The sequence below is a fragment of the Symphodus melops genome (assembly GCF_947650265.1).
Source record: "Symphodus melops genome assembly, chromosome: 12".
Classification (NCBI taxonomy): domain Eukaryota; kingdom Metazoa; phylum Chordata; class Actinopteri; order Labriformes; family Labridae; genus Symphodus; species Symphodus melops.
Genome location: NC_136702.1, coordinates 12,034,796 through 12,062,662, shown reverse-complemented (window position 1 = coordinate 12,062,662; position 27,867 = coordinate 12,034,796). Strand labels below are relative to the sequence as shown.

Here is a 27,867-nt window from a genome sequence, read left to right as displayed (position 1 = left end):
GTCCGCTCACTAAGGCGGCTGCAGTCTGCCAGCAGCGACAAAGCAAACAGACAGTCAAAGCCTCCGTGTCACATGGAGACAACTGAGCTTCTTAGAGGAAGTTATTAAGCCATTGTCAGGATAAGGAGCTGCTTCTTTTTCCAGAGTTTGAGTGTACATAAGACACTGGGAGGTCTTGATCTGTTTATGCAGGCTGAGGGCAGCTGATGCAGTTGAACTTGCTGATTTTGTTTGTTTGCTCACAGATCCTTTTTATCCACAAGATTGGCCAGTCTGCCAACTAAGCCAGCGAAATAATGAGGGGTTTATGCACACCATTTCAGCAGACGCCGTTTTAAAAGGGGAATAGATGTTTTAATGAGCACCAGGCTGTTGTAGCAAAAACCTCAAAAAGGGTTGTAAAGTTGTATTTCAGTAGCATTGTCAGCAGTTTGTTTTGAACGTGTGGTATTCTGTCAAATAAATTCACAACAGAGAGAACAAGTCCTCACTCATTTACTGTCTTTTCTCTCTTTTTATCCAGGTGGCCTGTATGCAGTTCATCAACATAGTCGTGCACTCGGTCGAGGACATGAACTTCAGGGTTCATCTACAGTTCGACTTCACCAAGCTGCGCCTGGATGACTACTTAGACGTGAGTTGAGATGTAATGACAGACTAAACACTCCCTCTCTTTATATTCAGTTCTTTCCGGAGTAGTGGTTGTCATTGGAGCACCCCTGAGAAAATAACCATAGCCTACAAAGGGAGTCAATAATGACTTTTCCATTACTTCAGAAAAAAGGCCAGTTCTGCATATCTTTATCTTTCTACATCTACACCTTCTGCTTCATGAGCCAGATCAGACTCAGTGTCTACCCCGTGCAGTGAAATGAAATGAATTTCTGATTTTATTGAAATGCCTCTCTTTTTTTTTTTATCGACCCGTTTTGTTTGTGTTTTAGAAACTAAAGCACACAGAGAGCGATAAGCTGCAGGTTCAGATCCAGGCCTATTTGGACAATGTGTTTGACGTGGGCGCACTTCTCGAGGACGCAGAGACCAAAAACGCCGCTCTGGAGCGCGTGGAGGAGCTGGAGGAGAATATGTCACATGTGAGACGCCTCATCTGCTAATTTGTCCCTCTAAATAAAAATCCACAAAACTCACTGAGTTACATTTCTCAGCTCTCACAAACACTTACATATTCATGTCCAGCATGTCAGGATGTTGATTGTACAGCTGTTTGTTGTGGTGCATAGCAGCTGAATGAATAAGTAGGCTGGCCAAACTTATATAAGGACATATACACTTTTAGTAATGTTCACTGGTTCTCACTTTAGGATTCTATTACAAACAAACATACATGTTTAAAGCATGTCCCATCAATGCCCTACTGATCCTATTTATTGACATGCTGCACTGGATGCTGTCATGAGCTCATGTCACTATGTGTCCTTTTCTATCTGGCTACCTGTAGATGACGGAGAAGCTGCAGGACATGGAGAACGAGGCCATGTCGAAGATTGTGGAGCTGGAGAAGCAGCTGATGCAAAGGAACAAGGACCTTGAATCCATCAGGGTTAGACTCACACTTGAACCTTCTAGATCCTCTTTGAATTTTTATTTTATTTTTTTATTTAAGCTTGTCCTGATTTCCACTCTCATGGTAGAACAATAAAACAGTTTATGAAATACATGCATTCACATATCTTTCTTTACATGCACATCACTTATTTAAAAATCAATCTATGGGTATAGAGGATATCATGGGATTATAAGTGTTTTATAGTTCTCTGGAGCTGGTTTTTAAATAGTTGCAATAGATGTTTCTTTCTGAGGCCACATGTTGGGAAGTGTTCACTTAGTTCTCCGACTCCTCTTAGATTTTCATAGCTCTTACCTCTCTGTTTCTGTCTCTCCCCCACTCAGGAGGTGTACAAAGACACCAGCTCGCAGGTGCACTCGCTGCGGCAGATGCTGAAGGAGAAAGACGAGGCCATCCAGCGACAGAGCAACCTGGAGAAGAAGATCCACGAGCTTGAGCGACAAGGCACCATCAAGATCCACAAGAAGGGAGACGGGGACATTTCCATCCTGCCCTCACCACCTCACAGTGTGGTGGGCTCAGGGGGCACTGTGATTGGAGGAAGCATTGCAGCTGTTGGTCCAAATCACGTGGGAGGCATAGCGGGAACCCCTGCTCCCCCACCGCCTCCTCCCCCACCTCCCCCACTGCCAGAGAACCACTCGTGTAGGTTTAATATTCGTCTGTTATTAGCATATCGACTAACATGCAAGAAAAATCACAAGCTGATTGCATTCAGTTTTAAACTCGGACAGCATTAAACTCGCTGCACTTTTCAATCATCAGTGTAAGAGATGTACATATGTGGACCCTGTGAATTATATCCTCCTCTATATATCATTCTATCTCCTGACTCACAGTGTTAAACGGACCATTTTCGGCCATTCCCGCTGCAGCAGCAGCTCCCCCACCTCCACCCCCTCCTCCCCCACCTCCGCCTCCTCCCCCAGGGCCAGACATCTCAGCACCTATGCCTCCTCCGCCTCCTCCTGCGGCTCCCCCACTGCCAGGCTGTGGAACGCCGACTGTCATCATGAACTCTGGGTTAGCAGGTAAGTTCATTGAATGAAATGAAATGTTGGGAAATAATGGGATTCCTGGTGTGACAGGATCCTGTATGTTTGATAGTTAGTATGTGATTAAACTTATTGGATGGTGGCAAAAAAGCATGAAATTCCCTTATTAAAATCTATTGACAAAGGCCTAACGAATGTGACATTATTTAGATTTGAGCAATACAAGTTCTTGGTAAGTTTTTAAGGAACATTTCAACTGATAAAATACAGTGTATATTTATGTTAGATTATGGACAGTTGTTGTTACTAAACATGGCTAGCTTACTTGAATGTACGCATGAGAACACTCAACTTTTAGAGTAGCCACCGCAAAAGGTTTTCAAATCTTGAGTAGGAAAAATGCATCAAAAAGTTGTGTTGATCTCTCATCGTGAGCTGCGTTACTGTACTATGTGTGTTTAACATGTGCACGCGTATGCTTTCTCACTAACTCTGACAACTTCTTAAATAATTGATCTTTTAATTCTTTCTTTTTTCTGCCAACCCAGAGGGACCCATCAAACTTTTCTGTAGGTTCTGCATGTCAAGTTTGGTGTTTTCTTCCCCATCACTTTCCCTGTCTTTTATCCACATTTTGAAAATGTCATTTTAAGAGAAACCTGGCCCATATCTCCAGTTAATTTATAACCATATGTTTTTTGTGTCTTCTGTTTTCTGACATTTAGACGCCTGTAAAATTGGCTTTTGGAAATTCTAAAATACCAAATTCTAAAATTCTGATCCTTCACACTTTTCTGTAGATGTGTTGTGTGCATGTTTTGCATATAATGTATCACCACATCTCAAGGTATTGGTTGCATACTGACAGCGACCTGCTGTGGCACGTCAGGCTCCTAAGTGATAACTTAATGCAGAGCAGGAATGCTGTTTACCTTTCCCACTGTGACCTTATCTATCTGTTCCTGCTGACATCTGTGCAGCAGGAACAAGGCGCAGCCTTAATGTTACATCTGCAATGAATCGGCCAGCGTGGTCACGGAGAGCCCAAATCAGCCCGATTAAAAATAAATAAATTTAAAAAAAAGTTTGTCACAGGGCAGGAAATCCTCACCTTATGTACAGCTTACTGTGCCCGAATACCCCACTGGCTTATTCTCCTGGCAGAGGCGAACAGGCTTCAATGTGCTTGAATTATGACTAAGATTTATCTTTTTTGTTTTCTTTTAAGTGAAAGGAAAAAAATCGATCAAAATTGTGACCAACTTGAAGTAGGACTGTTTATATGTAGAGGTCATATCCATGTGTCCCACCAGTCCCAGCTACCCGTCTACCCTTACACCTGCATGTGTGTGTGTGCGTGTAAATGTGTGTGCTCTGTTAGTAGTAGACACTGTGCTAACTTTTCTGTGTCCTGTGTAGCTGTTAAGATCAAGAAACCCATCAAGACAAAGTTCAGATTGCCCGTCTTTAACTGGGTGGCCCTGAAACCGAACCAGATCAACGGGACTGTCTTCAATGAGATCGATGATGAGAGGATACTGGAGGTAAGGTAGCAACTGTTAAGTGCATTTCCATTCCTATGAAAACAGAATACTAACTGAGCCCCTGGATGCCGTCTTGAAGGACCTTAACGTGGACGAGTTTGAGGAGATGTTTAAGACGAAAGCTCAGGGTCCTGCAATTGACCTCAACATGGGCAAGCAGAAGGTCATTCAGAAGGGTCCCAACAAGGTGACGCTACTTGACTCCAACCGAGCGAAGAACCTGGCCATCACACTGAGGAAAGTGGGAAAAACTCCTGAGGAGATCTGCAAGGCCATTCAGATGTAAGCCACTTCAAGTTAAAAAAAAATCCATATTTGATCCTCTGCCGTGTTTTCTCTGCTTGTTGCACGTTTTGCCTTTTTGCATTGAATGAACTTTGTAATGCACTTTCTGCATCCTTCAGATTTGATCTGCGCACTCTGCCTGTGGACTTTGTGGAGTGTCTGATGCGTTTCCAGCCAACAGAGAACGAGATTAAAGTCCTGCGGCAGTTTGAGAAGGAGCGCAAGCCTGTGGAGAGCCTGACGGACGAGGACCGCTTCATGATGCAGTTCAGTAAAATCGAGCGGCTCATGCAGAAGATGACCATCATGGCCTTCATCGGGAACTTCTATGAGAGCGTGCAGATGTTGACACCGGTGAGAAACGGCATCTTGATGTGTTGGACATGGGACAGTTTGTGTAATGTGACACTTTCTCATGTTGTCTCCCTTTTTTTTCTTTTTTTTTTCTCTCTCCTCAGCAACTTCATGCAGTCATCGCAGCATCTGTGTCCATCAAATCATCCCAGAAACTAAAGAAAATCCTCGAGGTAAGTACATCATTTGTGACGGGGGGTGAACACGATGTAACACTAACACCTGGTTTCTGTTTTTACATTCCTGTTCATCTTGTTTATCAGATTATCTTGGCACTTGGAAACTACATGAACAGCAGCAAAAGGGGAGCAGTGTACGGATTTAAACTGCAGAGTTTAGACCTGGTAAATCACCTCTCTCTACCCCCCCCCCCCCCCCCCCCCCCCCCCCCCAAAAAAAAAAGCCTTCTACCTTTCTGTACAAGTGTTATCTAAACTTTGCTCCTCGATCTCCGTACAGCTTCTTGATACCAAGTCAACAGACCGAAAGCTGACGTTGTTACACTACATAGCCAATGTAGTGAAGGAGAAATACGCCCAAGTGTCTCTCTTCTACAACGAGCTGCACTACGTGGAGAAAGCTGCAGCAGGTGAGTCGAGTTTCTTTACGGCGTTCTTTTGCAACTCCGACTCCTCACAGTTAACTGTGGGGGCCCGGCGGGTGCACTCATACATCTGCTGGCGTTCACAGTGTCACTGGAGAACGTCCTGCTGGATGTGAGGGAGATGCACAGAGGCATGGAGCTGACGAGAAGAGAGTACAGCATGCACGGCCACAACACCATGCTCAAAGAGTTCATCGCACACAATGAGAGTAAGCTGAAGAAGCTGCAGGATGATGCCAAGATTGCACAGGTAACATGATCACGCGTCACTGTTTGTGCTAAAAGTCTTTGTATAAGGTGGTCTGATTTGTATGATCTGAAATGTCCCGTTTGTTTTGGAAAGGATGCCTTTGATGAGGCGGTGAAGTTCTTCGGGGAGAACTCCAAAACGACGCCGCCCTCCGTCTTCTTCCCTGTGTTTGTAAGATTTGTGAAGGCCTACAGGGTGAGTGAAACAGTTGTCTCCATCAAATTCACAAGAAACACACACGGCCAGCTGAGCCGAACTACACACTTTTAAAAAAAAAAGTACTTAGAAAAGAAAAAAAGAAAGAAAAAGAAAAAAAAAATCGCTTAAATTTGCCACTACCAAAACTTATGTTAACCACAGTTGACCTACTTAAGTCTGTTGAAGACTCTGATGTCTCCTGCTGGTAGCTGCAACTGTTATTTCCCCCATTTAAGTCACAATAGCATCAGGAGAGGATCAGTGTGAGGATGCTAAGACGGTTTGAAATGAATTTGGGCATTGTGTGTCTGTGGGCTTTATACCAATATGCACCCTGCTGCTATGATAGCTCTTTGTTTTTCCATGTATTAAACTAAGGCTAACACATCAGCAGTAAACAAGCTCCCACTCTGGCTGATGTATTTCAGCTTCTTTCAGTGCAATCTTTTTTTTTTTTTTTCTTCCTAACACCTCTAACACTTCAGACACGCTCAATGTTAAGACACTAAAAATAGAATCACATCAGAAATGACTTATACGTCACGTGATGCCCTCCTCCCCAGCAAGCGGAAGAGGACAACGAGCAGAGAAAGAGACAGGAGCAGATTCTGATGGAGAAACTTCTAGAACAAGAGGCCTTGATGGAGGAAGACCAGAAGGTAAGATTCCCTCATCCCTGAAACCTTGGCCTCCCATCCTGCTTTGTAAGGCAGGAGGAGGTTCATGACAAACAGAAGGTTCGTCAGTTCAGCGTTTCACCTTCTGCTGCACCTCTCCTCCTGACTGCTGATCACAGGATTAAAGTGCTTACCCAGGGTGTTTGTCACATTTAGTTCTCCAGTTAAACACCTGGCTGAGCCACATCACATCGAGTGAGGATCAGCACTTAGATTTATTTTTTTATGGTTTAATTAACTCTCAACATCCACTAACTTTCTGAGATGAGTTTTGTGTGGAGCTCAAATAAATGAGCTGAAAGAAACAGCAGGCGGTAGAATGTTCCCTGAATTGTCGATAACACTCATGACTTCTTCATAGATTTTTAAAAGTGAGTATTGGGTGTGTTTTGTGTGTGTGTGTGTGTGTGTGTGTGTGTCCTTCTCAGTCTCCATCTCATAAGAACAAGCGGCAGCAACAAGAGCTGATCCAGGAGCTCAGGAAGAAACAGGTGAAAGACAGCCGGCATGTCTACGAAGGCAAAGATGGAGCCATAGAGGACATCATCACGGGTAACGTCATCCCATCCTGTTTTCAGCCTCATTCAACACACGCACAGGCATTCAGGGCGCTGTGCATGAAGATCCTCTTTGGAGCTGTACATTCAGGCTTTAACAAAGGGATTCTAAACCAACTAACACAATGACTTCAGCTCTATTCAAAAATCTACTGTCGGATGTTTGAGCACTGAAGGTTTAACCCAACTAGTACAAACATGAACTGACAGTTCGGCTGAGCCAATGACGTCTGATGATCAATGCTGATCTTATCTGCTTTGTCTTTTTGCTTCATAACAATATTTGTACATCGACAGGCAGGCCGGGCTTTGACAGGCTCTTAGAATAGCCAATCAGAAGTGAATAAAGACATCCTTTGTCAGCTGAAGGGCCATGAAGATGATCACACAGGAACAAATGCTGTACAGACGAGAGGAACACACTCATTACATTCTAATCCAATAATGGACTTGAACTTAAGTTTGAGGATGCTTCTTTTGATATTTAGGACTCAACGAAGTGGAGTCACGATTAGAAACATGCAAACACTAAACAAACATTACTCGCTCCTTTCTTTGGAAAGTTGAAATGATGAAGAATGAACATGACAGTGCTCTCTGCTGGACAAACGACTGCATGTTATGAAGACAGTGTTTCTAAACGGTAATGATAGTGCTGCTCACAGAAGAGCTGATAACGGGGTACTTTAAATCTTCAACTAGATTTAAGAATGATCATCTGATACATTTGTTTACATGATAGTGTTTACATCTGTTTTAATATGCTGCTAACATATGAATGCATTAGTTTACTTTAATATTTCAGGAGAGTTTGACACTCAGAAACAAATTGTAACGCTTCTGTTTTCTGACTCACAACCACAAAGAGTTGATATATACACTAGTACAAAAGGTGAATAAAGGTGTTAGTCCCGCCCTCATCCTGGCCCCTCCTGGTCCTGTGGTTGGATATTTGCTTAGTGCCAATCAGTGCTTAACCCCTGTAGGAGTCTGCTTTTCTTAAATTGTCTCTGTCTTGTCTTTGTCCTGGCTGTTGTCCTTGTTGTTGTTTCAATGCAGTGCTGAAGACCGTGCCGTTTACCGCCCGCACAGCCAAGCGCGGCTCTCGGTTCTTCTGCGAGCCCGCCCTCAATGAGGAGTACCATTACTAAGCTTGTAGAACTGTCTCTCTGCTCTCAGGTTGCTGGAACAAAACGTTCTCTTCTTTATGTCCTCCTTCCTCTGCATGTCTCCTCAAACTCTTCCTCTCTTAACCAACACTCTCAAAACCTCACACTTTGGACCCCGAGACACACACAAACACACACACACACACCCACCCACTTCCTGAGCATGACTTGATGTTGGGGGTCATGCTTTTCTTTGCACACCTGCATGAAGTGTGACACCCTCATTTATCATCATTATTTTTTTTTTATCAACCATGGCAAACCATAATGTCACAGAGGAAACGGTCTCCAAGGTCACACTTGATCTGTTCTGACAGGAGAGTCCAACTGGTGTTTATCCATCAAGTAAAAGAAACGTTAAACTGCCATCTAGTGGTGACATATAGAATACAATCATGTCTGTGGGTGTTATTTAAAGATCCAGGTTGGTCAGCACCAAACATGTCACACACAGTGTATAGTCTTTTGAATGACAGTTGTGTGTGTGTGTTCAGTCATCATCTACATGGCAGGTATAACTAACATCATCATCGTGTACATGTCTGTGGCATTACAACTTGCTTTGTGTCTTTCCATGACAGTTTGGTTGAAAAGTGAATGTTTGTTCATGTTCACAGCTTCTTCTTGCATGCTAAATGCTAAATGCTAAATGCCTGCTGCCTTACCACCATGCATCCCTGCTCCCCCACTTATAGCTTATACGCTGTGCTCGCTCCTGCTGACAGGTCACCTGACATGTCACGTGTCTCCATATAATCAATCAGGAACTTTACAGCTGTGCATGTCTGCGGCTTGCATGCTTCGTGTGCTTGTACTGGATCATCTCTTTGCTTGTGCCACTTCATCTGCTCCCAGCGTTACTCTGGCTGCATGCATGCTTTGTTTGGTTTTTAGGGAAGATGCTGTTGAAAGACACAAAGCTGCTGTGTCCTGGAACCATACTTCTTTATTTCAGTTCTCAGTTGCTCTGCACTGGACTTTAATACAGGCTTTTCTTTTGTGCTGCTGGTAGCCGCTCTGCAAAGCAAACTGAATAACGCAAAGAAAAAAAAACAAAACAACAACCTCCAGAAGCTTTACATACAAAGCTGTACAGAAGCTTTGATCCTCCTCTCTGCCAGTTGAATCAGTTAACATCCTCCTGCTCTGTCCCCCTCTCATGGCCTTACCCGCCTAGAGCCTTCTTCCCTCATGCAGCCTGCTGCCACTCTGCTTCGCTCCTGCAGTGCAAGCCAGTGTGTATCTAAGGCTGACATGTCGAACCCACTCCTCCTGCAGTTTTAACCTCCATTTTGTCTTCTCTTCATCTAGCCCTAAAGAAGAATAATATTACTAAATTTCCCAATGTCCACTCGAGGGTAAGGAACTCCTCCAGTAGCACCCCTGTAGTTCTGGATGTGTCCCAAACCTGGCAAGCATCTCTTTATTACCTCTATCCTGTTTAGACTGTCCTCTCTTCTGTTTCCTCCTTTTTTATCACCTTCACCACCTTAAATTTGAATGTCTGATGATTAATGAAATCTATACTTTTTAGTCGTTGATCCTCCTTAGTTGTAAAGGAGATGCGTCCTGGTTTTACAAGATGCATGGAAGGCGTTCTAGATTTCTGGCAGAGGCTTCTTAGTCCAAACCCTGCAGCCTGTCTCAGTTGTAACAAACAGAGACAGCTGACCTGCGAGGTTTTTTTTTTTTTTTTCTTTCTGTGTGGATCTCACACCGCTTTGACAGACAGGCTGCCAGCACATCAAAATGCCATGACAAGCTGACTGACAGATATTTTATCCCCCACAACCCCAATCCAATCTCTTCTTCCCTCACAGATCTGAGGAATCAGCCTTACAGGCGAGCCGACGCTGTGCGTAGGAGTGTCAGGAGACGCTTTGATGATCAGAACCTGCGGCCAGGGAACAACGGCGAAGTGGTCGTGTGACGAGGGAAGCAGAGCATGTGCTGGAGGGGGGGAGGGGGGGGGAAGGATGGAGAGCGAGTGTAGCAACGAAGGAAGGAAGGATGGAGAGGAGGTTGGATGCAGAATGAAGGACGATAAGTGAAAGATAAGGAGTGTAGTAGCAACCATAGAGTATGTAAATATATTACATAAGAATACACGTTATTCCATGTCTGTGGTACAGTAGCAGCTGTGATGTTGAAGGACTGAGACACGTATGGGACTGAATTTAAAGTATCTGAAAGGTTGATTCAGAAACCTTGGACGAGATAAGTGCCTGAACATATTTTTGTGGTTTAACGTTACGCTGTCTGATGACTGTTTTTATACTCCCACTTTGAGCAATACGAGTTGACCTGGCTTTAAATTGTAAGATGTGTCTAACTGGACTTGCAGTGGCCTTAAGAGCCGCGTGAAGACATGCTTCCTCGGATATATAACGTAGAATGTATGGGACGTGTTCCTTTTAGCTGCATAAACACATCTGTCAGTGTTGGGGTTTCACACCGTGTGGTGTTCGGTACATTCCGATGCTCTTTTTCCATTCATCGTTCACACAGATGTGCTCAAACTGCACCTTTTTTAGTTTTTTTGTTTTTACATCTCATGAGGCTTTAACTTGTACTGAAAGGGCTGATCATCAGGCAAGAACAAAGAAAAGAAAAAAAAACACTTTATATTTTGTATTAAAGAAAGTGTAAGGGGAGAAGAAGCTGGACAGAAAAGACATCCAAAGTGATCCATTTTTTCAACAATACAGTAAAATGTGAATTGTATATAAAAGGTTACAGTAAAGCCGGAATTTGTCATTCTTAATCCTGAAAAGAAAGTTGCCTTCTCAAGTCTACATCTACCGTCCATTTGAAATGATGTACTTCTGTAGCAGCATGTTTGGCTTCTGAGAACAAATGCAGCCTTTTGCAGAATAGAATTTCAACTTAAAACCCCCTTGAGGCATCTTTAAAAATGACTTAAACTGAAGTCTATAAGGCCCAAAACAGAAAAAATATCCCTCTCCTAAAAATGTAATATATAAATGTTTTTATTCTCTTTCACAGCATCTAATCTTTTCAACAACCTAGACCGAACCATAGATGTAAAGTATTATACATCTAACCCAAAATATGCAATATTTCCAAAAAAAAAAAGAAAAAAAAGCTGCAAAGTGGAATATTCGGGATGAGGTTATTAGAAACTTGACAGGGTCAGTCATTAATTACAACACTTGATGTATTGTTATTTTTGGAGCAATGAGTTTATTCCCAAAAACTTACACTTAAGGCCCAAAACGGGTCCCTCATAAAAATAATGTATACATTTTAAAACTGACCGATATATTGAGAATTAAAAGTGTACATGTTTGGGTCCTAAGGTGCCTCGAGGGGAAACATTTCTAACAAATAGAAAACCTGTGCTAACAATGCTAAACCTACCTGTGGATCTCATTGTCAGAACTGGATTGAACTGAACATTTCATCTCTGTTAATTTTGTTTTCATATATGGATTAAGTTGCAGGTGTCTGTGTCTTCTCTCTTCATTGTAATTTTAATGTACAGTATTTAACCACTGAAAGGATTCCTTGAAGCTCATGTTTCCATGTGTGTTGTCCTCGTCATTCAAAATAGTAAAACAAAGTACACCAATTTTCCTAAATGTACAGAGATTTTGCTACAAACCGTGTTTTTTTTTTTTTTACTTCACTCACATTGCCAGATGGTTAATATTGTACATATTGTTTAAACTAAAGTTTTCATTGCCTTGTGCTATACAACTTGAATGTTATTTTAACTTATAGTTTTGTTTCCATTTTGTGTATATTTAATTAAGCCAAATGCAGCCAGAACCTACAGCTGTGTATAATCAGATCATCTCACTGTCATGCAGGACGCAGCAGGTCACTGAATCTGAACGCACGTGTCATTAAGTGTCAAAGCAAGATAAGAATACATGCAATGTGGTCTAATTTGTAAGTGTTGGTACATTTGATCACAACGGAACTCTGTAATAGCTCACCTGTTTTCCTCATTTAACAAATCTATTGGTTATCCTGTGATCAGCTGGATAAGAAGACACCCTCCAGTAATCATCTCCACTGAAGCACGAGCTGCCACTCATCTCTTCTTCTTCTTCTGTCTCAACCTCACCGTCTGTCACAGTGACGTTTGTCTTACTGGGTAATACTGGCATGTTTTCTTTTTACGAACACCTGAAATGTCGTTCAGGCACTTTGTGCTGATTACAAAATAACAAGCTTTTCTTTAACTAGGTGATATGAGATTTTCAATGAATATGATCAAATAAACTATTTACATTGAATATGGAACTGTTGAGAATGTGTTCTTTTCAGTTGTCTGACTGCGACGCTAAACAACTTGGTTATTCTTCAGTTCTTGTTTATGACGGTAAAGAAGTGTTGATGAAGGTTCTGGAAAATGAAGTTTGTCCACGTTCAATGTCATTGAATGATTTGAACAAACTCACACTGTATGAAGTCAGAATCAGTGTCCTTTGACCTTATTGATTCCTTCAATCATCCAAACTGAGACATGGTTCATTGAAACAGCTTTTTATTTCATTAAACTACAGTATATCGTTTTTAACAATTGCTCCAATTAAAACCATGGTGGATCATTTCTCCAGAGTAGAACTGCAGTCTAGTTCAAATCAAGCATGTTTTCATTACTGCTGATAGTTTCAATGACAAACCCCTTTCTCTCAATAGTTTTCAAGGTGAATGTGTCAGTTTGACAAACCAAGTTTAATATAAAAAATGATTAGCAATGGAAAAACATGTACAACTACAGGCAACAAAAAAAAAAAAAAAAAGAGGGCAACAAAATCAATCTGATTTTGATGGATTGTTACAGTCTCCTGATATCAATTAGCCATCAAACAAGTGTTGAAGCTCAGTGTAGCACATCCCTGTGAATACCAGAGAACAGAGTTACCTCACAGTCTGTCCAGGCCAGTGTGACCCCAACAGTCAGGTGAGCTCAGGGAGGAATGCGTGTTTGGAGAAGTGTACAATCACAATATAAGACCAGAAGAAGTGATGTCATCAAGGTGCGTCCAGCTGTTCCAGTAAAGTTCTTCTTCTTTTCTCCAGCTCTCCTTCACTCAGCTCACTGCCTGATGTATCCCAGCCGCCCTGAACACAACACAAATACTTGCCGGTTAACATTCGGTGCTTGAGTCTCTAAAACATTCGTTTAAGTAGTGACACAGAAACCCACCTCCTCTTTCACTGCTTTTCTCTTAGGAGACTTCTGTTTAGTGTCTGAGTGAGATTTCCCACGAGACTTGTCGTTCTCTTTGTCTTTCTCTAGGTCCTTCTCACGCTTTCCATCGCGCTCTCTCCCCCTCTTCTCGTTGTCAGATTCTGGTGATGCCTGGTCATCATAAGATCCATTAGTGCACACTCAGTCATAACACGCACATTTAGATTCAATAAAGAGCCAATCAAAAAGGAGTTCAATGCCCTCGTAAACTTACAGACTTGTGACGTCTTTTCTTGCCCTTCTTCTTGTGCTTCTTGGACTTTTTATAGCTTCTCTCTGTTTCAGGAACAACATTTCGGGTTATCTCCCAATTTGCCAACACGGCTCCAACTTCTTGTAAAGAATAAAACAGATAACGTGACCTTTAGCAGCCACTCACCAGATTCACCACTGGACGAGCGTTCAGAGGGAGATTTGGACTGCGACCTCTTCTTCTTCTTGTGGTATTCCTCCTCCTCAGACTCCGAGCCCTGACGGAAACATTCAAATTGAGAAGTTCATGACGGGGGCAGGAGAGGTGTTCTCCTAGAATCTATATGGAAAGCTGAATTGTTTGCCCACAGCTCCCCGTCTTATGTAAGCAGAGTGCTGAGGTCGACTGACCGATCGGGAGCGGGAGCGTTTCCTGTGGTGCTTCTTGGACTTCTTTGAGTGCTTTTTTGTCTTGGAGTGGTGATGTTGGCACTCGTGCTGTTTCAAAAAAAAAAAAAGAAAAAAAGGGGTATACCATGTTACACACAATCCTCATCTCCCTATGCAGCCCATTGCTATTGTGATGTCAGACTTACCTCTAAGACATGCATGAAATCTTTGAATATCCGCTTCCTCTCTGACTCCAGAGTCACGTCCTCAAACGCAGATTCTTTTAAGAATCTATCTCTGACCTGGAATTTTTAAAACGTCACTCATCACAAAAGACTAAGTACAACATGTTTTCAGGCTCTACATCAAGGAATGACATCACTTAAAAGAAGAACATACCCCTTCCCATGAAGCCTCTGGTTCCAGAGGTGGTGTGGCCTGCTTCAGCATGTTTTTAAAGGCCGCTTCCTTCCTTTTCATCTTCCTGGCTTCCTCCTTCTCTCGCTCCCTCTCTCTGGCTTCTGCCTTCTCCAGTAACTGTGAACAGGACAGAATTCATCTCGTGTTAAATATGAATCACAATCAGAGAAGGAAGACTCAATAATCACACGTAAAAGTTGAAGCCAACTTTTCAGTCCCTGTAAAGATAAACATTTTATTCTTTCAATGCGTCTGTGTTTGTCTTAACTACATTGGATCTGGTAGGGAAGCTAAAGTATGTAGGGCGTGAGGTCTTACGCTGTTGAAGGCGAGCTTTATGTTTCCTGCATCCAGTGTGGTGGCTCTCTTATCTGAGCTGATGACAGATCCAAAGTCATCGAAGCTGGTGTTGACTTCCACCAGGAAGCCTTTGTCCTGGCAGCAAGAGCAAACGAGAAGGTAAGCAGAATAACCGCTGAAGGTTACGCAGAAAACAGTAAAAGCAGCTAAAAGAAGAGACATGAAATGAACACAGCTCCGTTACCTTAAGAATGTCTTTGATGATCCTCTTTTCATCGTGGTAGCGTGCCTTCAAGTCTTCAACGTAGAATTTGAACAGATCCAGGGGAGTAGAACCTGCATGATACAGATGATAAAAGATGAAGCATCAACTAAACTGGAACATGAACTATTGGACACCATGAGCTTTGTATGTTTTATTTTTGTGTTCATGCTTCAGAGCATTGACTTCATGCAGGCGTGCGGAGCCACGTGTGTCCTACCAGGCTGGCCCAGCATGTTGGCGAAGCGGATGTCTGAGCTCAGAGTCGGGTACATCTCCATCCAGGCAGACATGGAGTGAAGCTGGCCGTGATCGTGGAGCTCGTCCAGGAATTTCTGAGAGGAAAAAAAAAAAAACACTCATTTAACTAGAGGACAGAGGAAACGATCTATGGCGATGTGAGTTCAGCATTTTTCTCTGAACATGTTTCATGTCAAATGTCTCTCACCTGGAACGCCTCTCTGTTTTTGCGCTGTCGTCTCCTCTCCCTCAGAAGAGTCTTCTGTTTCTCTTCTTCCTCCTCCTTCTCCAGCGCCCGGATGTGCTCCTCAAAACAAATGAGTGCATCCTCTTTGTCCATATCTGTAAACGAATGACAATAACCATCAGCAGGCCCAACTCAAAAAGTTTATACACATATTCACACAGAGCCAGATGAATTGAACTGAGTGATGTCGAAACACTGATATCTGCTCCCTTACTCTGCAGCTCCTCATCCTCTGCGAAGGTCGGGTTGTCCAGCAGGTATTGTTGGGCTTCAGACCAGGTGGTGCGGTAAGTGACATTTGCCATGTTGTCCAAAATGTTCTTCAAAGCTTCCCAGTTCCTCTTTCTTAGCTGCTTGGCTTGTTCCTGGATACAATTTGGTACAATTCACATCCTTCCTCTTTTACAGTGTTTACACGAACAAAGCAAAGCATTTACGATACAGGCAGACGAAGTGTGAAAGTGTGCGTTGATACTCGGTCGTAATACAAAATCTTTGAGAACAACACTCCAAACAGTCTCACCTTTTCTTTCTTAGCAAGGTAGAACAAAACGTCTTCGTAGATCTCCAGCCGGTCTCTCTCTGGTACACAGCTCCACACCTCCTGCTCATTGAACATCTGCTCTGCTTTCCTGCATTACAAACAGACACAACTGAGCTTAGGATATGTTCACACAAAAGCCCACATGAGGGCAGCATTTTACCGACCAAATACAAATTCATTTAAAAAAGAAATTAAAAATCTGAACAGGTCATTTCGGTGTGATGGAAAGTGGTTTTTCATGATCTGCCATGACATTTTTTTCTCTTTCTAAAGCAGCCCCAAAGAGTGACAGAAAAGGCTTAACTGTAGCTTCAGGAGGGATTTCACTTGAGGAGGACGCCCCACCCACCCATCCACACCCACACCCCCCCCCCCCACACACACACCCACACACACACAAGTCTGGCTGCCTGCAGTGTGCCGTCCCAGATTAGAGCCCCAGTCATCACAACAACCTCAGTGCCAGTTGAACTCTGACTGGCACTCTGTCAAGGTCACCAGTCCATCTGCATCCCCCCCCATGATGACCTTCAGTGGAAAACTCGAGCGTGTTGCTGAACTGATGGCGTCACGCAAGACGAAAACTGAGGAGAAACGATTTGAAATGTGTGCAAGATTCTAAAAGCATAACACCACTTTTCAGTTTTCATGTGGAAAAAAAAAATGTGTGGACCAACTTTATTAGTCGACGTTAAATATTTTTAACAGTTGGTGTTGGATTTATAAGAACAATGAATTCAAAACATTAAGAATAAAAATAAAAGACAACAGGGATCCACTTAAAGCTGTCATATTTGAAAACACGCTCCATGTCCCTGAAATGTGCGCACACACACACACACACGTTACAGTGAACACAGCTCAGCAACAACAGCGTGAAGATTACTAACAGGTCGAGCTTAGCTTGAAGCTAGCAGTGTTATTACTGCATGATTGCAGGCACAGGGCATTGATGACCTTTCAGTGAGCAATATTGACGATTCGGGGAACCGAAGATCAATAAAGTGAAAAGAAAAATCTTATTGTGCAGATTGGTGCAGCTCCTACTTGTATCTGGTGGTAGATGTCATCTTGTCGTGGTTCTCCAAGAACCTCTGAAAGGTTTCTTTCGACTCTTTGTATTTTATCCGGGCCTCCTCTTTTTCCTCCTTCTCCGTTTGGACTTTGTAGGCGTTGAACGCCTGCTTCTTCTCGCTCAGTTTGGGAAGCGCACTTTGAAGACAAAAGGAGAGATGACAGAGTGAAGTCAGCGGGCTTTGTATTCACCGGCTGTGACACATTCTTCAAACAGGTTTCAGGAGGATGGTGCACCTGTAGCGAGGATCATTGATGATCATTTTCATAGCCTGCTCCCAAGAGGAGTTTGAGGACACGCCCTGAAACACAGACAAAAAAAACAAAACAAACAGGTTCAGACAAAACTCAATCAAATATGATATTTTGAAATATTCAAAGACATCAAGGACAATTCAGTGATTTAAAGTCACATGAAGAGATAGCTTATGAGACCGCCACGGTGACAACGAGCAGCGTAGCTCGACTCTCAGCAGCCAACACGTTTCTTAATGGAGGCCGGCTTTAGTGGAGTGAAGAGGCACTAATTCAAACGAGTGCCGTTGTAGACTTATTCAAGTGTCCTTTGCACCGCTCGCATCTCTCAGGGAGTGACTCCATCATCCATTATGAACTGATTCCAGCGTGCGCCTCTGTCTTGTCACTTGTCACAGTTATTCTAACTCACTGAGGCATGCCTCGTTCTCTCAGTGTCTTAATCCCCCCCCGCCAGCCCTGTGCCTTTGATCCAATAAAGCTAATCATAAAGACAGAGCCATTAAGATCGCGCTGGAAATGGCAAACAATCTCAGGGGAGCTTTGTGCACAACATTTAAACGGAGCCTAAATATAGCTGCGTTCAAGGTGGGTGCTGCTCCGCTCGTACTGTGCACAGCGACAGGAGGTGCAGCTTCATGTTAAGACCTCCCAGAGGCTCATCAGGAGGAGGGAGGATTAGGTGCAGATCAAAATGCATAGCATGTGATGGTAAACTCATCAGGCATTAGGAGAGACTGATGTGCTAGATTACCCTAAAAAAAGAAACTCCTGTACCCAGAGGTTCAACACGTATGAAGACAGTTTCTCAGATGCACAAACGCTCTTCAATATTAAAGCATATTATATAATATTAAAGCACATGATATAATATTAAAGCAGCAGCCTATGGAAGTACTGCATCCCATCATGCTTTGTGCTGGACAGAATAACATGTCCATAACATGTTGTGCTGGGGGGGGAGGGGGAAATAACAATTGTTGCATTTCTGCTCCTTTTACCCCCTTTTTGTCTTCAGAGATTTGCCTTCTGGCTGCACTCTGCATTTGATCCGAGTGATTCTCATTGACTTAATAACACATAAGAGCAACACTGCAGAGTTTAGAACTTGCAGTCAGTTTCTTCGACATAAATCGACCAATTTAGGGGGACGTCTGTCTGCCTGCTGCTGAGCAGGAGTGTACTGTTTCTGTGAGGAAATAACAGGTAGTGATTTTACTTGCAGCATGAATACAGGAAACACGCCGGGATTTTTGGTTTCTCCATAACTACAGACATGTGCATGTATGCATGGTTCGTCTTGTACTTTTAGAGGCACAATATGTTAAATGTATTGATTTGCCATCAGGCATACTCTGCCCTTTGTCTGACATCCTGCAACTAAAGTTGCTGATGGAGGAACAGAGACTCAGTGAATGACCGGGCTGAAACATTTTACACAAGGCAGCACTGAGACGGGCCGCAGACACAGACTCAGCGCCACTCAAAGTGACGAGGCATCACATCTCCACCCTTCACCGGAGACTTTTACTGTCAAACTCTCTTCTTGTATTTAAGCCCTGTTTCTTTAGTTCATGAATTATTATAGAATCACAATTACAAAATGCTGCAGTGTAAAATTGTGGAGACTGTGGGAACAAACTGTGAGCCTCAAGAGGTTGGACTGAGAAACAGGATCTATCTCAATGAGTATGTGAATCTGTGTCTACAACACTGGAAGGCTTGCAGAGCAGAAGAAACATTAACGGCTGTGAGGATCATAATATAGTTTGTTTTTCTTCATGTCATTTTTCTTTAGAATCACCTCTGTGATTGTTAAAAGTCTGTGTTAATGATTTGTAGAAGTCCTCTTTGTCCTGATGATGTCATGGATGAAGCACGTTGGATTTCCTTGTTAAAATGTGCTTCATAAATAATCTCGCCTTTGGGGGGTGCCACTTCACATCCAAAATGTTTTAGATTGACCAACATAACAGTTTCAGGTTTTTATGGTGCTGGAGGCAGTAAAAAAAAATAAAAAAATAAAAAAATCAGACTAATGGATACTAATGTTCAGGAGAGGAGAGTTTTATCTTTGTGTTTGTTCTGCTAAAGGTCATGTCACTAACAGAGACAACACAGTGTCGTCTGTGCTTTCACTCGAGCTCTTTTAAGCGCCTGACGTACCTTCTCTTTCAGCAGCTCTTTGAAGGCCTGCTTGGCCTCCTCTTTTGTGTTCCACTTGTACGTCTTCTTTTGAAGCTCTGGCCGGTCTTCCTTTGCGACCTCAACGCTAAAGAAAAGATGGATGTAATTGGATAAACTGTGTTTGCATGAAGGATAATAGATCATTACAGAGCCGTAGCAGTTCATCAAAAACATCTATTGACTAAGTAAACTGAACACACTAATAAGTAAAAACTAAGTGGAGGGAGTGCAGTGACATGGTCCCTGTATGAGAGATCATAGTTTACCTGGCTGTGACCTCAGCGGGGGCAGGGCTCTCTGCGGAGACCACAGGTGCGTCTGCAATCTTCACCTCAGCTGTGTGATGCACGGCCGCCTGAGACAGTTGCTCCTCCGGGACTGCCATCTTGCTTTCCACCTCCATCACTGTTGCCATAGTGGCTGGGTTTTCTGCAAGCACTGCAGGAGGTGCTGCAGTGCCAGGAGCCGCTACATCTGACGTTCTGAAATCACACGGTGACAGGTCAGAACCCAGCACAAAAATACTGGGGGAAAAGTTCCCCTCGGCTGGAAACTAAAGGCCTTACTCCATCAAAATAAAAAAAAGTTCTCAGTCATTAATGATTAAACAGGCGAGGGGGGGGAAGAAATCACTTCCAATAACCGCTCAGTGTTGTTCATAATAACTAGTGCAAAAGGTAAACAGGAAGCTCTTACCCATTTTCCTCAGCTTTGATCATCGCTGAAATAAATGAAAGGAGATGGTTGTTATCATTTCAAAGCACACAGCAGATTAGAGAGCCACTCGCTGCTCCTGCATTTTAACTTGGTGTGTTTGTACATCAAGGCTGCCAAAAAACTTCATGTTATTTTTCTAACAAGCCAGGTGGCCTATCGTTCACTGTAAAGGCTCATCTATGGGGGGCGAGGGGGGGGGAGACACATTACTACAGGTATGATGTCATCAGACAGCGGCTTTGTACCTTCCAGATCCTCCAGGTCTTTGGGTTTGGTCCATCTGGACTCCTTGGTCTGAGAGTTGTAATAATAAGGCTTCCCTGTGTCTGACTTGTACTCCTTCCAAGGGCATTTAGAAAGCATTTGCTGAAAAGGGGGAAAGAAAGCATTTAATAATTCAGTTGGGATACAATGCACAAGAACAATGGTAGAAGAACTCGTGAGTATGTCAACATGTATGTGTGTGCTGTTTTAATGGTGTTACAACTTTTACCTCTGCAGGAGATTTTAAGTCATCAGGCTTCTCCCATGTGGACTGCTTGGTCTCCGTGTTGTAATAATAAGTCTTCCCATCCAAAGACTTGTGCTCCGTCCACAGGGACTTCTGTGGCAGACAAAAAACAACGCGTGGATCAGCTTCTTCAGTACCGAAAAAAGAAACCCAACTACGAGCGACCTGTGAGTTAAGTCAAGTCTTGAACTGCCATCTTTGAAGGCTAAACGTGCACAAACCTTCTTGGTCTGTTCTTCATGTGGGGATCCATTCGTGGCACTCTGCGGGGACAAAGGGACACATTAAAGTCTGCCAAACTGAAAACAGAAAGGCAGGAGGGAACGATGATAACAACTGAAATTTGTCTACATTTTCAATAGCAATTACTGCAAAGAAGAAATGACACTTACAGCTGTTCCGGGTGCAGCAGCTGTGATGATAAACACACAAACCAGTCAGACGCTGTACTTTTAAACCAAAAAAAAAAAAAAAAGGGAATTTCAAAGTGACAACTTAAAGATCTTACCCGTGGAGTCAACACCAGGCTGTGGACGAAAGACACAGATGTTAGTGAATTATATCCCAGATAGTTCACACTTCTTGTCCAGTGAGTGATTAATGGAGCAGGGAGCACAGACTGATCATCCACTTAGTAAGTGACAAACCTCTGCTAATTAGTAACAACGTGGATACACCTCGTATGAGTGAATGTCTTAAAGGTCTCATATTCTGCTTTTTTAAACTTTATATCCTGAAGAGTTTTTCAGGCGTTTTGTGCATCATTAGACGCCTCTCTGTGCACAAATTCAGCTCAGCTTCAAGCCCCCCCCGCCCCCCTCCCCTCCCAATGAAATTTGCCGGTGTGACGTCTTGCCGGTGTGACATCACTGATCCAAGCCCACTGGCTCCTTGTAGCAAGACCAAGCTCGTGCTGCACGCCCATGTGACATCCGTGCTGAGCAACTGACCAATTACAACAGAGCGGATCAGATCAGACCGGGCCCACCTGGGGACCCTGATCGGGGGGGGGGGCAGATGAGAGACGAATTTAGCGATTGTGAACGTACTTGAGTAGACGAACCCCAAACAGGGCAGAATATGGGATCTTTAATGTTGTCATAGTAAATACATTACATTGCTTATTAGCATAAATTGCTCACTACTCATTAAAATAAAAAATATATTTTCCACTGATTAACGGCTAAATCAAAGTGAAAACGTCCGTTTGTTTGGGGTTTTTTTTAGGGGTATGATATCACTTGATATCCAGCTGTGATGATTCAGTGCCTGAATGCTTCATCCAGCGTTTCACAGATTGCAGTGTATAATTAACAGGTGTGAAACAGAGCAGTGAGGAAAAAGGAGCGAGAGAAAGTTACCGGTCCTGTTGGTTGTACAGCCGCAGCTGGCATGCGAGGGGGCATCATCATCCCTGGCATCATGGGTGGCATCATGCCTGGCATCTAACAAGAGAGGGGGGAAAAAAGGCATCATGAATTATTCATCTGGCTTTTCCTTTACCACCTCTGTTCAGGCAGAGGTAGTCAGGACACAGAGTGAGAGAGGCTGTTACTGTCTGTGATGAGGGGGGGGGGGGGTAGGATAGCAACCAAGTCTGCTTTAATGGTGTGTTGTCACAGCTTGAAACCTGCGAAGCTACATCATACCAAAACAACACTTCACCACCTTTTCACTCTGGTGTTGCTGGCACCTGAATCAAACACCCCAAATATCGCACCTATTTACATGCATGACAAGTTCACATATGCTCGCTTAATTTCATCCACTTTTGCTTAAAGAAAAGGGGGAAAAAATAAATAAATAAAAAATAGTGACAACTGACGATAAATGTCCAAAATGATTTAAAAATAAAAAATAAATCATTGTAAAGTGACCTCTTTTCACAGTTTAGGCACTGTATAAAAATAAATAAAAGCAACATAGGTATCCTCTGACATGAATCAATGTTAGCCTCTCTTTTCTAATCAAGCTTGAGTTAAAGGAAACTCCAGTTTATTACAACTTCAGATTTAATACAGTATTTAATCCGTCTGTATGACCGTTTTGTTCAGCAGTACGTCTGTAAACTGTCTGTTCTAATCAGCACTTCAGTGATTTATGTGTTTGTCTTTATTGAGGATATCTCTTCATATCATGGCTCTGGCAGAAATAACTGAATAAGATTATTAGTTTTTGTGTTTTGTCAAATGAGCAAAAATTACTGTAATCAACTCACATGGGAGTCAAGCCCACCCAGACGGACCCCTAACACTGTGGTCAAAGTCAAACCCTGTACGAGGCGGCATGCACCTCACAATCTGAACTCGGAGTATTTCAGTCCAACCAGACTGAACGCTTTGTTCTCCAACTTATTTTAGGGTTTGTTCACAAACTGCTTGAATCTGATCACCTTTTCCCTTCACGTCTTCACACACTTCTTCTCTCTCTGTTTTCAGCCTCTTCACCAGCAGCATGTTTTAGAACAACTTCCTCCTAACCCCGCTCTTGTTTAGAAAAGTCGGGTGATCCGTTTTTTTTTTGTGGCGTAGCATAAAGAAAAAGGTCCAGAATGAAGAGACATGGACAGCACAAGAAGGATCGTCTTTAATACGAGACCTCGCAGCTCAATGGAGGGACGTACAAGCGGACACCTGTCTCCCTGTGATCAGCGTACGAGGGGGGACGGTCCATTAGTGTACTGATATTTAGAGGGTTGGTGCACGTCTTCTACATGTGTGAGATGAAAACCATATTTAATATGCCATTATTCATTATTCAATTATTTGTTTATTTGGCATATTTCCCTGCCTGACATTTTGGCCGTTGATATCTTTACATTCCAGACAACTGCACCTAATGCCAGCCAGAGGCCAGTCAATACTGGCGGACATAAATCCTTATTCTGCCTTCAAATGGCCAGCAGTGAGCAGCATCAAAGTAAACACTTTAAAGCATGTTTAATAAATCCACAGTGAGGGCTGGCTCTGACGTGCCTTGGACCAAACTCTTGATAAACTGCTTCAGGCTCAGCTGAAGCAGTTCATCTTCTTCCTCTATGAATTCATGTCTCATTCATGCGTGTTACTTATCTGTAGCCTGCAACACAGGCTTCTGCTGTTCATGGTTCCCCCCCCCCCTCTTTGACCTGCTTGGTATTCAAATGTTTTTTTAACAATCTTTCTATCAGAAACACACTTGCTGCTTCAAGTGTTATTCTTATTACTTGGGGCGGTGTAAATAATATTATGCTATTAAGACTTGCCCTATACTTTATATGAAAAAGTCATCAGATACATTGTTAACAGACTTGTTGCTAAATAACTAAAAATGCTGTGAATGATTGAGGAGTTTGACTCAGATTCAGAGCTGTATGAAAAAAAGAAAAGCAGCAGAAATACACGCCTATTAAACTAAACAGAACAGATCTACTAGACTCACCTGTCCCATTGGTGGGGCCCCCATTGGCGGCATGATACCAGGGGGAATTATACCAGGGGGCATAGGAGTCATGGTAGGTGGTCGTTGTCCCATGGGAGGCATCCCAATAGGAGGGAAATGAGGCGGTATTCCTGGTGGTCCCATCTGGACAATTATACAGGGAAACAGAAATGGATGTGTGAGATAAGATGAAACATTATCAGAGACCATTTATTTTTTTTACCACTCACACGGTGGCCCTATGTGACAGTTGTTTGGTAGCTAATTGTTTTTTGTTTTTTGTTTAAATATATCTGTCACTGACTTACAAAGGGGGGAGGTATCCCTGAGGGCGGTACACCTGGATAAGGTGGCGCTTGGCTCGGGCCATTATTAGCCTCCGATGAAGACTGTCATGAATAAGAAACACCACACAGAGTTAGAGAACTCACAACAGCCAGTGGTGTGACGCACAGTCAGCAGCACGTTTGTTTTTCACTGACACTAACACAGCTGTTTCCCTTAATTAGTCTTTAAGTTTATTGAATCTTATTTTAAAAGTATGACCTAAAACATGACAGTTAATGCTGTATTTAGGTAAGACAAAGCTTAAAGGTTTGCATTATTAAGTTTTTGTTATCCACTGTGGACTGCAAATCCAAAATATCCTCATGTGTTGGATGCAATCAGAAGGCTAAAGTTTATATTTCACATTTGACTGAAACACAGGTGCGCAAGAATAAACATTAAAGGTGGAACAATCATGGAAAACAACACACAGTACACTTTCATAGTACCACTGCTATTCTTCAGGGACCTCTTTGTGTCCATGTGGGGATTAAACACAATATCTTTAAACATATTTAATTCCTGTTTGCCTTTATTTTAGCAAACAATGTTCATGAATAATTGGTGATTGTCTGTACGTTAGACTGAAATCCAGCCAAAGTTTTTTTTTAAATTCCCGCATGAAGCAGGGTCAGACCGTTTCGTCCAAACCACCGGATGTGGTCAGATTTAAGGTTAAAGGTCATATATTTCATGCTGTAGAGCAGACTGGACTGACTTTACTGAGCGTTTAAATATTCAAGTTTGTTCGTGATGTTTGGTGCAAAACTACGAATTGATTTAAGAAGTTGGAAAAACACCCCAAAAGTTAAAGATCACTTTGTAAAGATAGCGATAACCTCTGGATGTCTATCTCAAAGCTGTTTATCTTTAATATGGACCACATGTCTATAAATCACCATAACTCTCACCATTGTCTGTGACTGGTGCTACTCTGCTAACATGTAAGTACCGTTTGAGATGAATAACTCTGGGCTCCATCTAATTCCTAGAACAGAAGTATGCTTAACGTTAACCGAGCCATACTAGAGATAATTAGCGAGCTACGAAGATAGCTCAAGTGTTACGAGTTGTTAAATAAAAACCATGGCATGAATTTACTAGTCAACCCTTTAACATGAGTCTACATCCTTTCAATGTTTTTAATCTATTTTCTCCCACACTACGCTTCAGCTCAGGACTTAGTCGGATCCATGTCTGTATGAGTACCGCTAAATTAGCTCAGTGCTAACGTGACAAGCTAACCGACAATGATCCAGGACGGTAACTTTATTACAGTATCAAAGAGACTAAAACCAGATCATTCACCGCCTGACAATCACTTACAGATACACCTTCAACTGTTACAGACTTCAACCTTACTCTAAATCATCTATTAATATCAATTGTTTCACTCACCATGTTGACGAGAGGCTGTAAACCTCAATTGAGCACCTCTCAACAACGTGCACAGCGATTGGTGCAGCTCCCCCGAAAAGCTGCGAGGTCAAAGGTACAGTTTCTGGAGAGTCGGGATTGCGCAAAAATGCGCAATAAGAAAGGCGACGGTAACCAAAATAGTATTATTACATTCAAATATTGTAATAAGACTACTTTTGTTTTTCTAACCATATTAAACATATATATATATATATATATATATATATATATGTGCGTGTTTATATATGTTTGTTTGTTTGTACTCAACTTTTATCAATAATGTTAGGAGTGAGGGGGGACATACCGTGTAAGATGTGTTTTCAAGTCTGAATGAAGTATGCATGCAGTATGTATGCAGTAGGACCCTATATTTAAAAACCTGGAAACTTTGACAATAATAATTCACTTATTTATGACCCTTGCTGCATTTTATCTGATGATTGCTGGAGGTTATTCTTTACTGTTACAAGAACTATTTCTCCCTTTTACTTTTGACGCTATAACAGGTGCCCATTTCAGAAGCTGGAGTGGCTGGTGTTCAGACACAGCAAAATTACCTCTGTGTATTGGGGATCATTTGGAGAGCTGGCTGTGATTTTCCAATTATTGGATTCTGTGACACATCTCTCCTGGCTGTATGTTTCTGGAATGATTCCCAATGAGGGGAAATCAGAAAGTATTTAGTCTGCACACTTTTAAATGTCAATCAGATGGTTGTGGTCTGGCCCCCATCGGTTTCTTAGAACTGTTTATCTTAATTGTGCATTCTGTTTGTATATAAGCAGATCGCTACATATTATAGAGGTTATTCAAACATTTGTTCATCATCATCAAGTGGACATATTATTATATTGATTTGAATTTTTCACATTTTTGTCACCTGGCAACAGCATGCCCACCATCTTGAATTGTTTTTTGATAATCAAGAAATTCTATATCTTTTCAAATGAAAATAAAAATGTGCCTTCCAGGCGTGATCTGCAGCTTAACTCTCGATACTGCTCAGTGCTGTTGTTTACTTTGGAGCTGTATACTATTGTCTCTGGGATTTAGAGTGCTATTAGAGTGTGAAGCATGTAACTAAGAGTTGGGAAACAGATGAACCCACACTTGAGGTAGACTGCAATAAACTGTGATAAATTTACTGACAAGTGAAGGAGAATTCCCTATCCATTCTCTTAACAAGCCAAACAGACAACAAGGCGACAGTCAGGGGCAGTGATAGATCCCGTTTCAACTTAATGAAGAGAGTCAGTCAACCAGATGCACTATCTGTCTTCTGGGAAACAAAGAAACAAACACAGTAACAGTCATTCCAAAACAGCAAATGGTTTCCATCAGATTGAATATTATTGATATATTTTTTAAAAGCAAGTATTTCATCAATACTGTTTAAACTTGTTTTGCGTTACAGAAGGTGAAATTGAATTTGTGTTTAGAAGGCCTACTTCCCCCTTTGTGCTCTCAACAATTATATGGTTGGCTGTTTAAGGCTTTCATATTTAAATCAGTCAGTGTGACAGATTCATTGTTTTTCTTGTTTTAACATCAGTTTACTCTGTGAAATATGCTGCATGATCAACGACAAATCCTAATGAACAGGAACAATTATACATCAAATGTCTTTGTAAAGTAAGGATTATTATCTTAATTAATCTTATCAAGTAAACAGTTACAGTAGGCTTGGAATACGTTAAAAGTAACATATGTCATATATATGTAATTTTATTTAAATGAAATATATTTGTGAATAAAAAAGGACAATTTGCTTGATAAAATTCTGTCTTCTGGCTTATTTACTTGTTAGAGTAAGATCTCTTTTATCCTCAAGAGTTGTTCAAATAGAAATACAACCAGCTGTAGATTAATTATTGTAATTAATGAAGTTAAGGTTTATTGCAGAAAGTGTTCATT

General features: G+C 42.2%; 3 protein-coding genes across 9 annotated transcripts in view; 2 read left to right on the top strand and 1 right to left on the bottom strand.

Annotated features, from left to right (window-relative positions):
• fmnl2a (formin-like 2a) overlaps positions 1 to 10,964 on the top strand; it is a 46,076-nt gene extending 35,112 nt beyond the window's left edge. The window contains exons 11-28 of one of the 6 annotated variants that reach the window (XM_079358091.1): positions 524 to 634; positions 945 to 1,094; positions 1,460 to 1,561; positions 1,912 to 2,233; positions 2,428 to 2,619; positions 3,132 to 3,152; positions 4,003 to 4,127; positions 4,207 to 4,409; positions 4,532 to 4,766; positions 4,871 to 4,939; positions 5,030 to 5,110; positions 5,226 to 5,355; positions 5,457 to 5,620; positions 5,714 to 5,815; positions 6,382 to 6,477; positions 6,924 to 7,047; positions 9,533 to 9,632; positions 10,042 to 10,964. In XM_079358091.1, the coding sequence (XP_079214217.1) occupies positions 524 to 634; positions 945 to 1,094; positions 1,460 to 1,561; positions 1,912 to 2,233; positions 2,428 to 2,619; positions 3,132 to 3,152; positions 4,003 to 4,127; positions 4,207 to 4,409; positions 4,532 to 4,766; positions 4,871 to 4,939; positions 5,030 to 5,110; positions 5,226 to 5,355; positions 5,457 to 5,620; positions 5,714 to 5,815; positions 6,382 to 6,477; positions 6,924 to 7,047; positions 9,533 to 9,632; position 10,042 (2,328 nt within the window). In that variant the 3' untranslated portion in view covers positions 10,043 to 10,964. Of the gene's footprint in view, positions 1 to 523; positions 635 to 944; positions 1,095 to 1,459; positions 1,562 to 1,911; positions 2,234 to 2,427; positions 2,620 to 3,131; positions 3,153 to 4,002; positions 4,128 to 4,206; positions 4,410 to 4,531; positions 4,767 to 4,870; positions 4,940 to 5,029; positions 5,111 to 5,225; positions 5,356 to 5,456; positions 5,621 to 5,713; positions 5,816 to 6,381; positions 6,478 to 6,923; positions 7,048 to 8,111; positions 8,232 to 9,532; positions 9,633 to 10,041 lie in introns of all 6 variants that reach the window. The other 5 variants (XM_079358092.1, XM_079358094.1, XM_079358090.1 and 2 more) reach the window with 5 other exon arrangements.
• The window catches only part of pttg1ipb (PTTG1 interacting protein b), an 82,183-nt gene that overhangs the window by 46,247 nt on the left and 8,069 nt on the right, over positions 1 to 27,867 (top strand). The gene's annotated exons all lie outside the window — the stretch shown is intronic.
• prpf40a (PRP40 pre-mRNA processing factor 40 homolog A) lies at positions 12,721 to 26,043 on the bottom strand. 2 transcript variants are annotated; one of them, XM_079357134.1, is made up of 27 exons: positions 25,933 to 26,039; positions 24,516 to 24,596; positions 24,208 to 24,351; positions 22,149 to 22,232; positions 21,296 to 21,314; positions 21,180 to 21,199; positions 21,009 to 21,050; positions 20,770 to 20,880; positions 20,522 to 20,642; positions 20,256 to 20,280; positions 19,826 to 20,041; positions 19,539 to 19,644; positions 17,355 to 17,419; positions 17,091 to 17,255; positions 16,023 to 16,131; positions 15,714 to 15,864; positions 15,461 to 15,594; positions 15,233 to 15,347; positions 14,995 to 15,086; positions 14,769 to 14,885; positions 14,430 to 14,567; positions 14,237 to 14,332; positions 14,052 to 14,138; positions 13,828 to 13,918; positions 13,663 to 13,724; positions 13,404 to 13,559; positions 12,721 to 13,318 (listed from the first exon to the last, which is right to left on the bottom strand). In XM_079357134.1, the coding sequence occupies exons 1-27, from the start codon at positions 25,933 to 25,935 to the stop codon at positions 13,229 to 13,231; spliced, it is 2,640 nt and encodes an 879-aa protein (XP_079213260.1). In that variant the 5' UTR covers positions 25,936 to 26,039; the 3' UTR covers positions 12,721 to 13,228. The 2 variants fall into 2 exon arrangements, with proteins under 2 accessions (XP_079213260.1, XP_079213261.1); XM_079357135.1 differs by lacking the exon at positions 24,516 to 24,596 and having other exon boundaries at positions 25,933 to 26,043.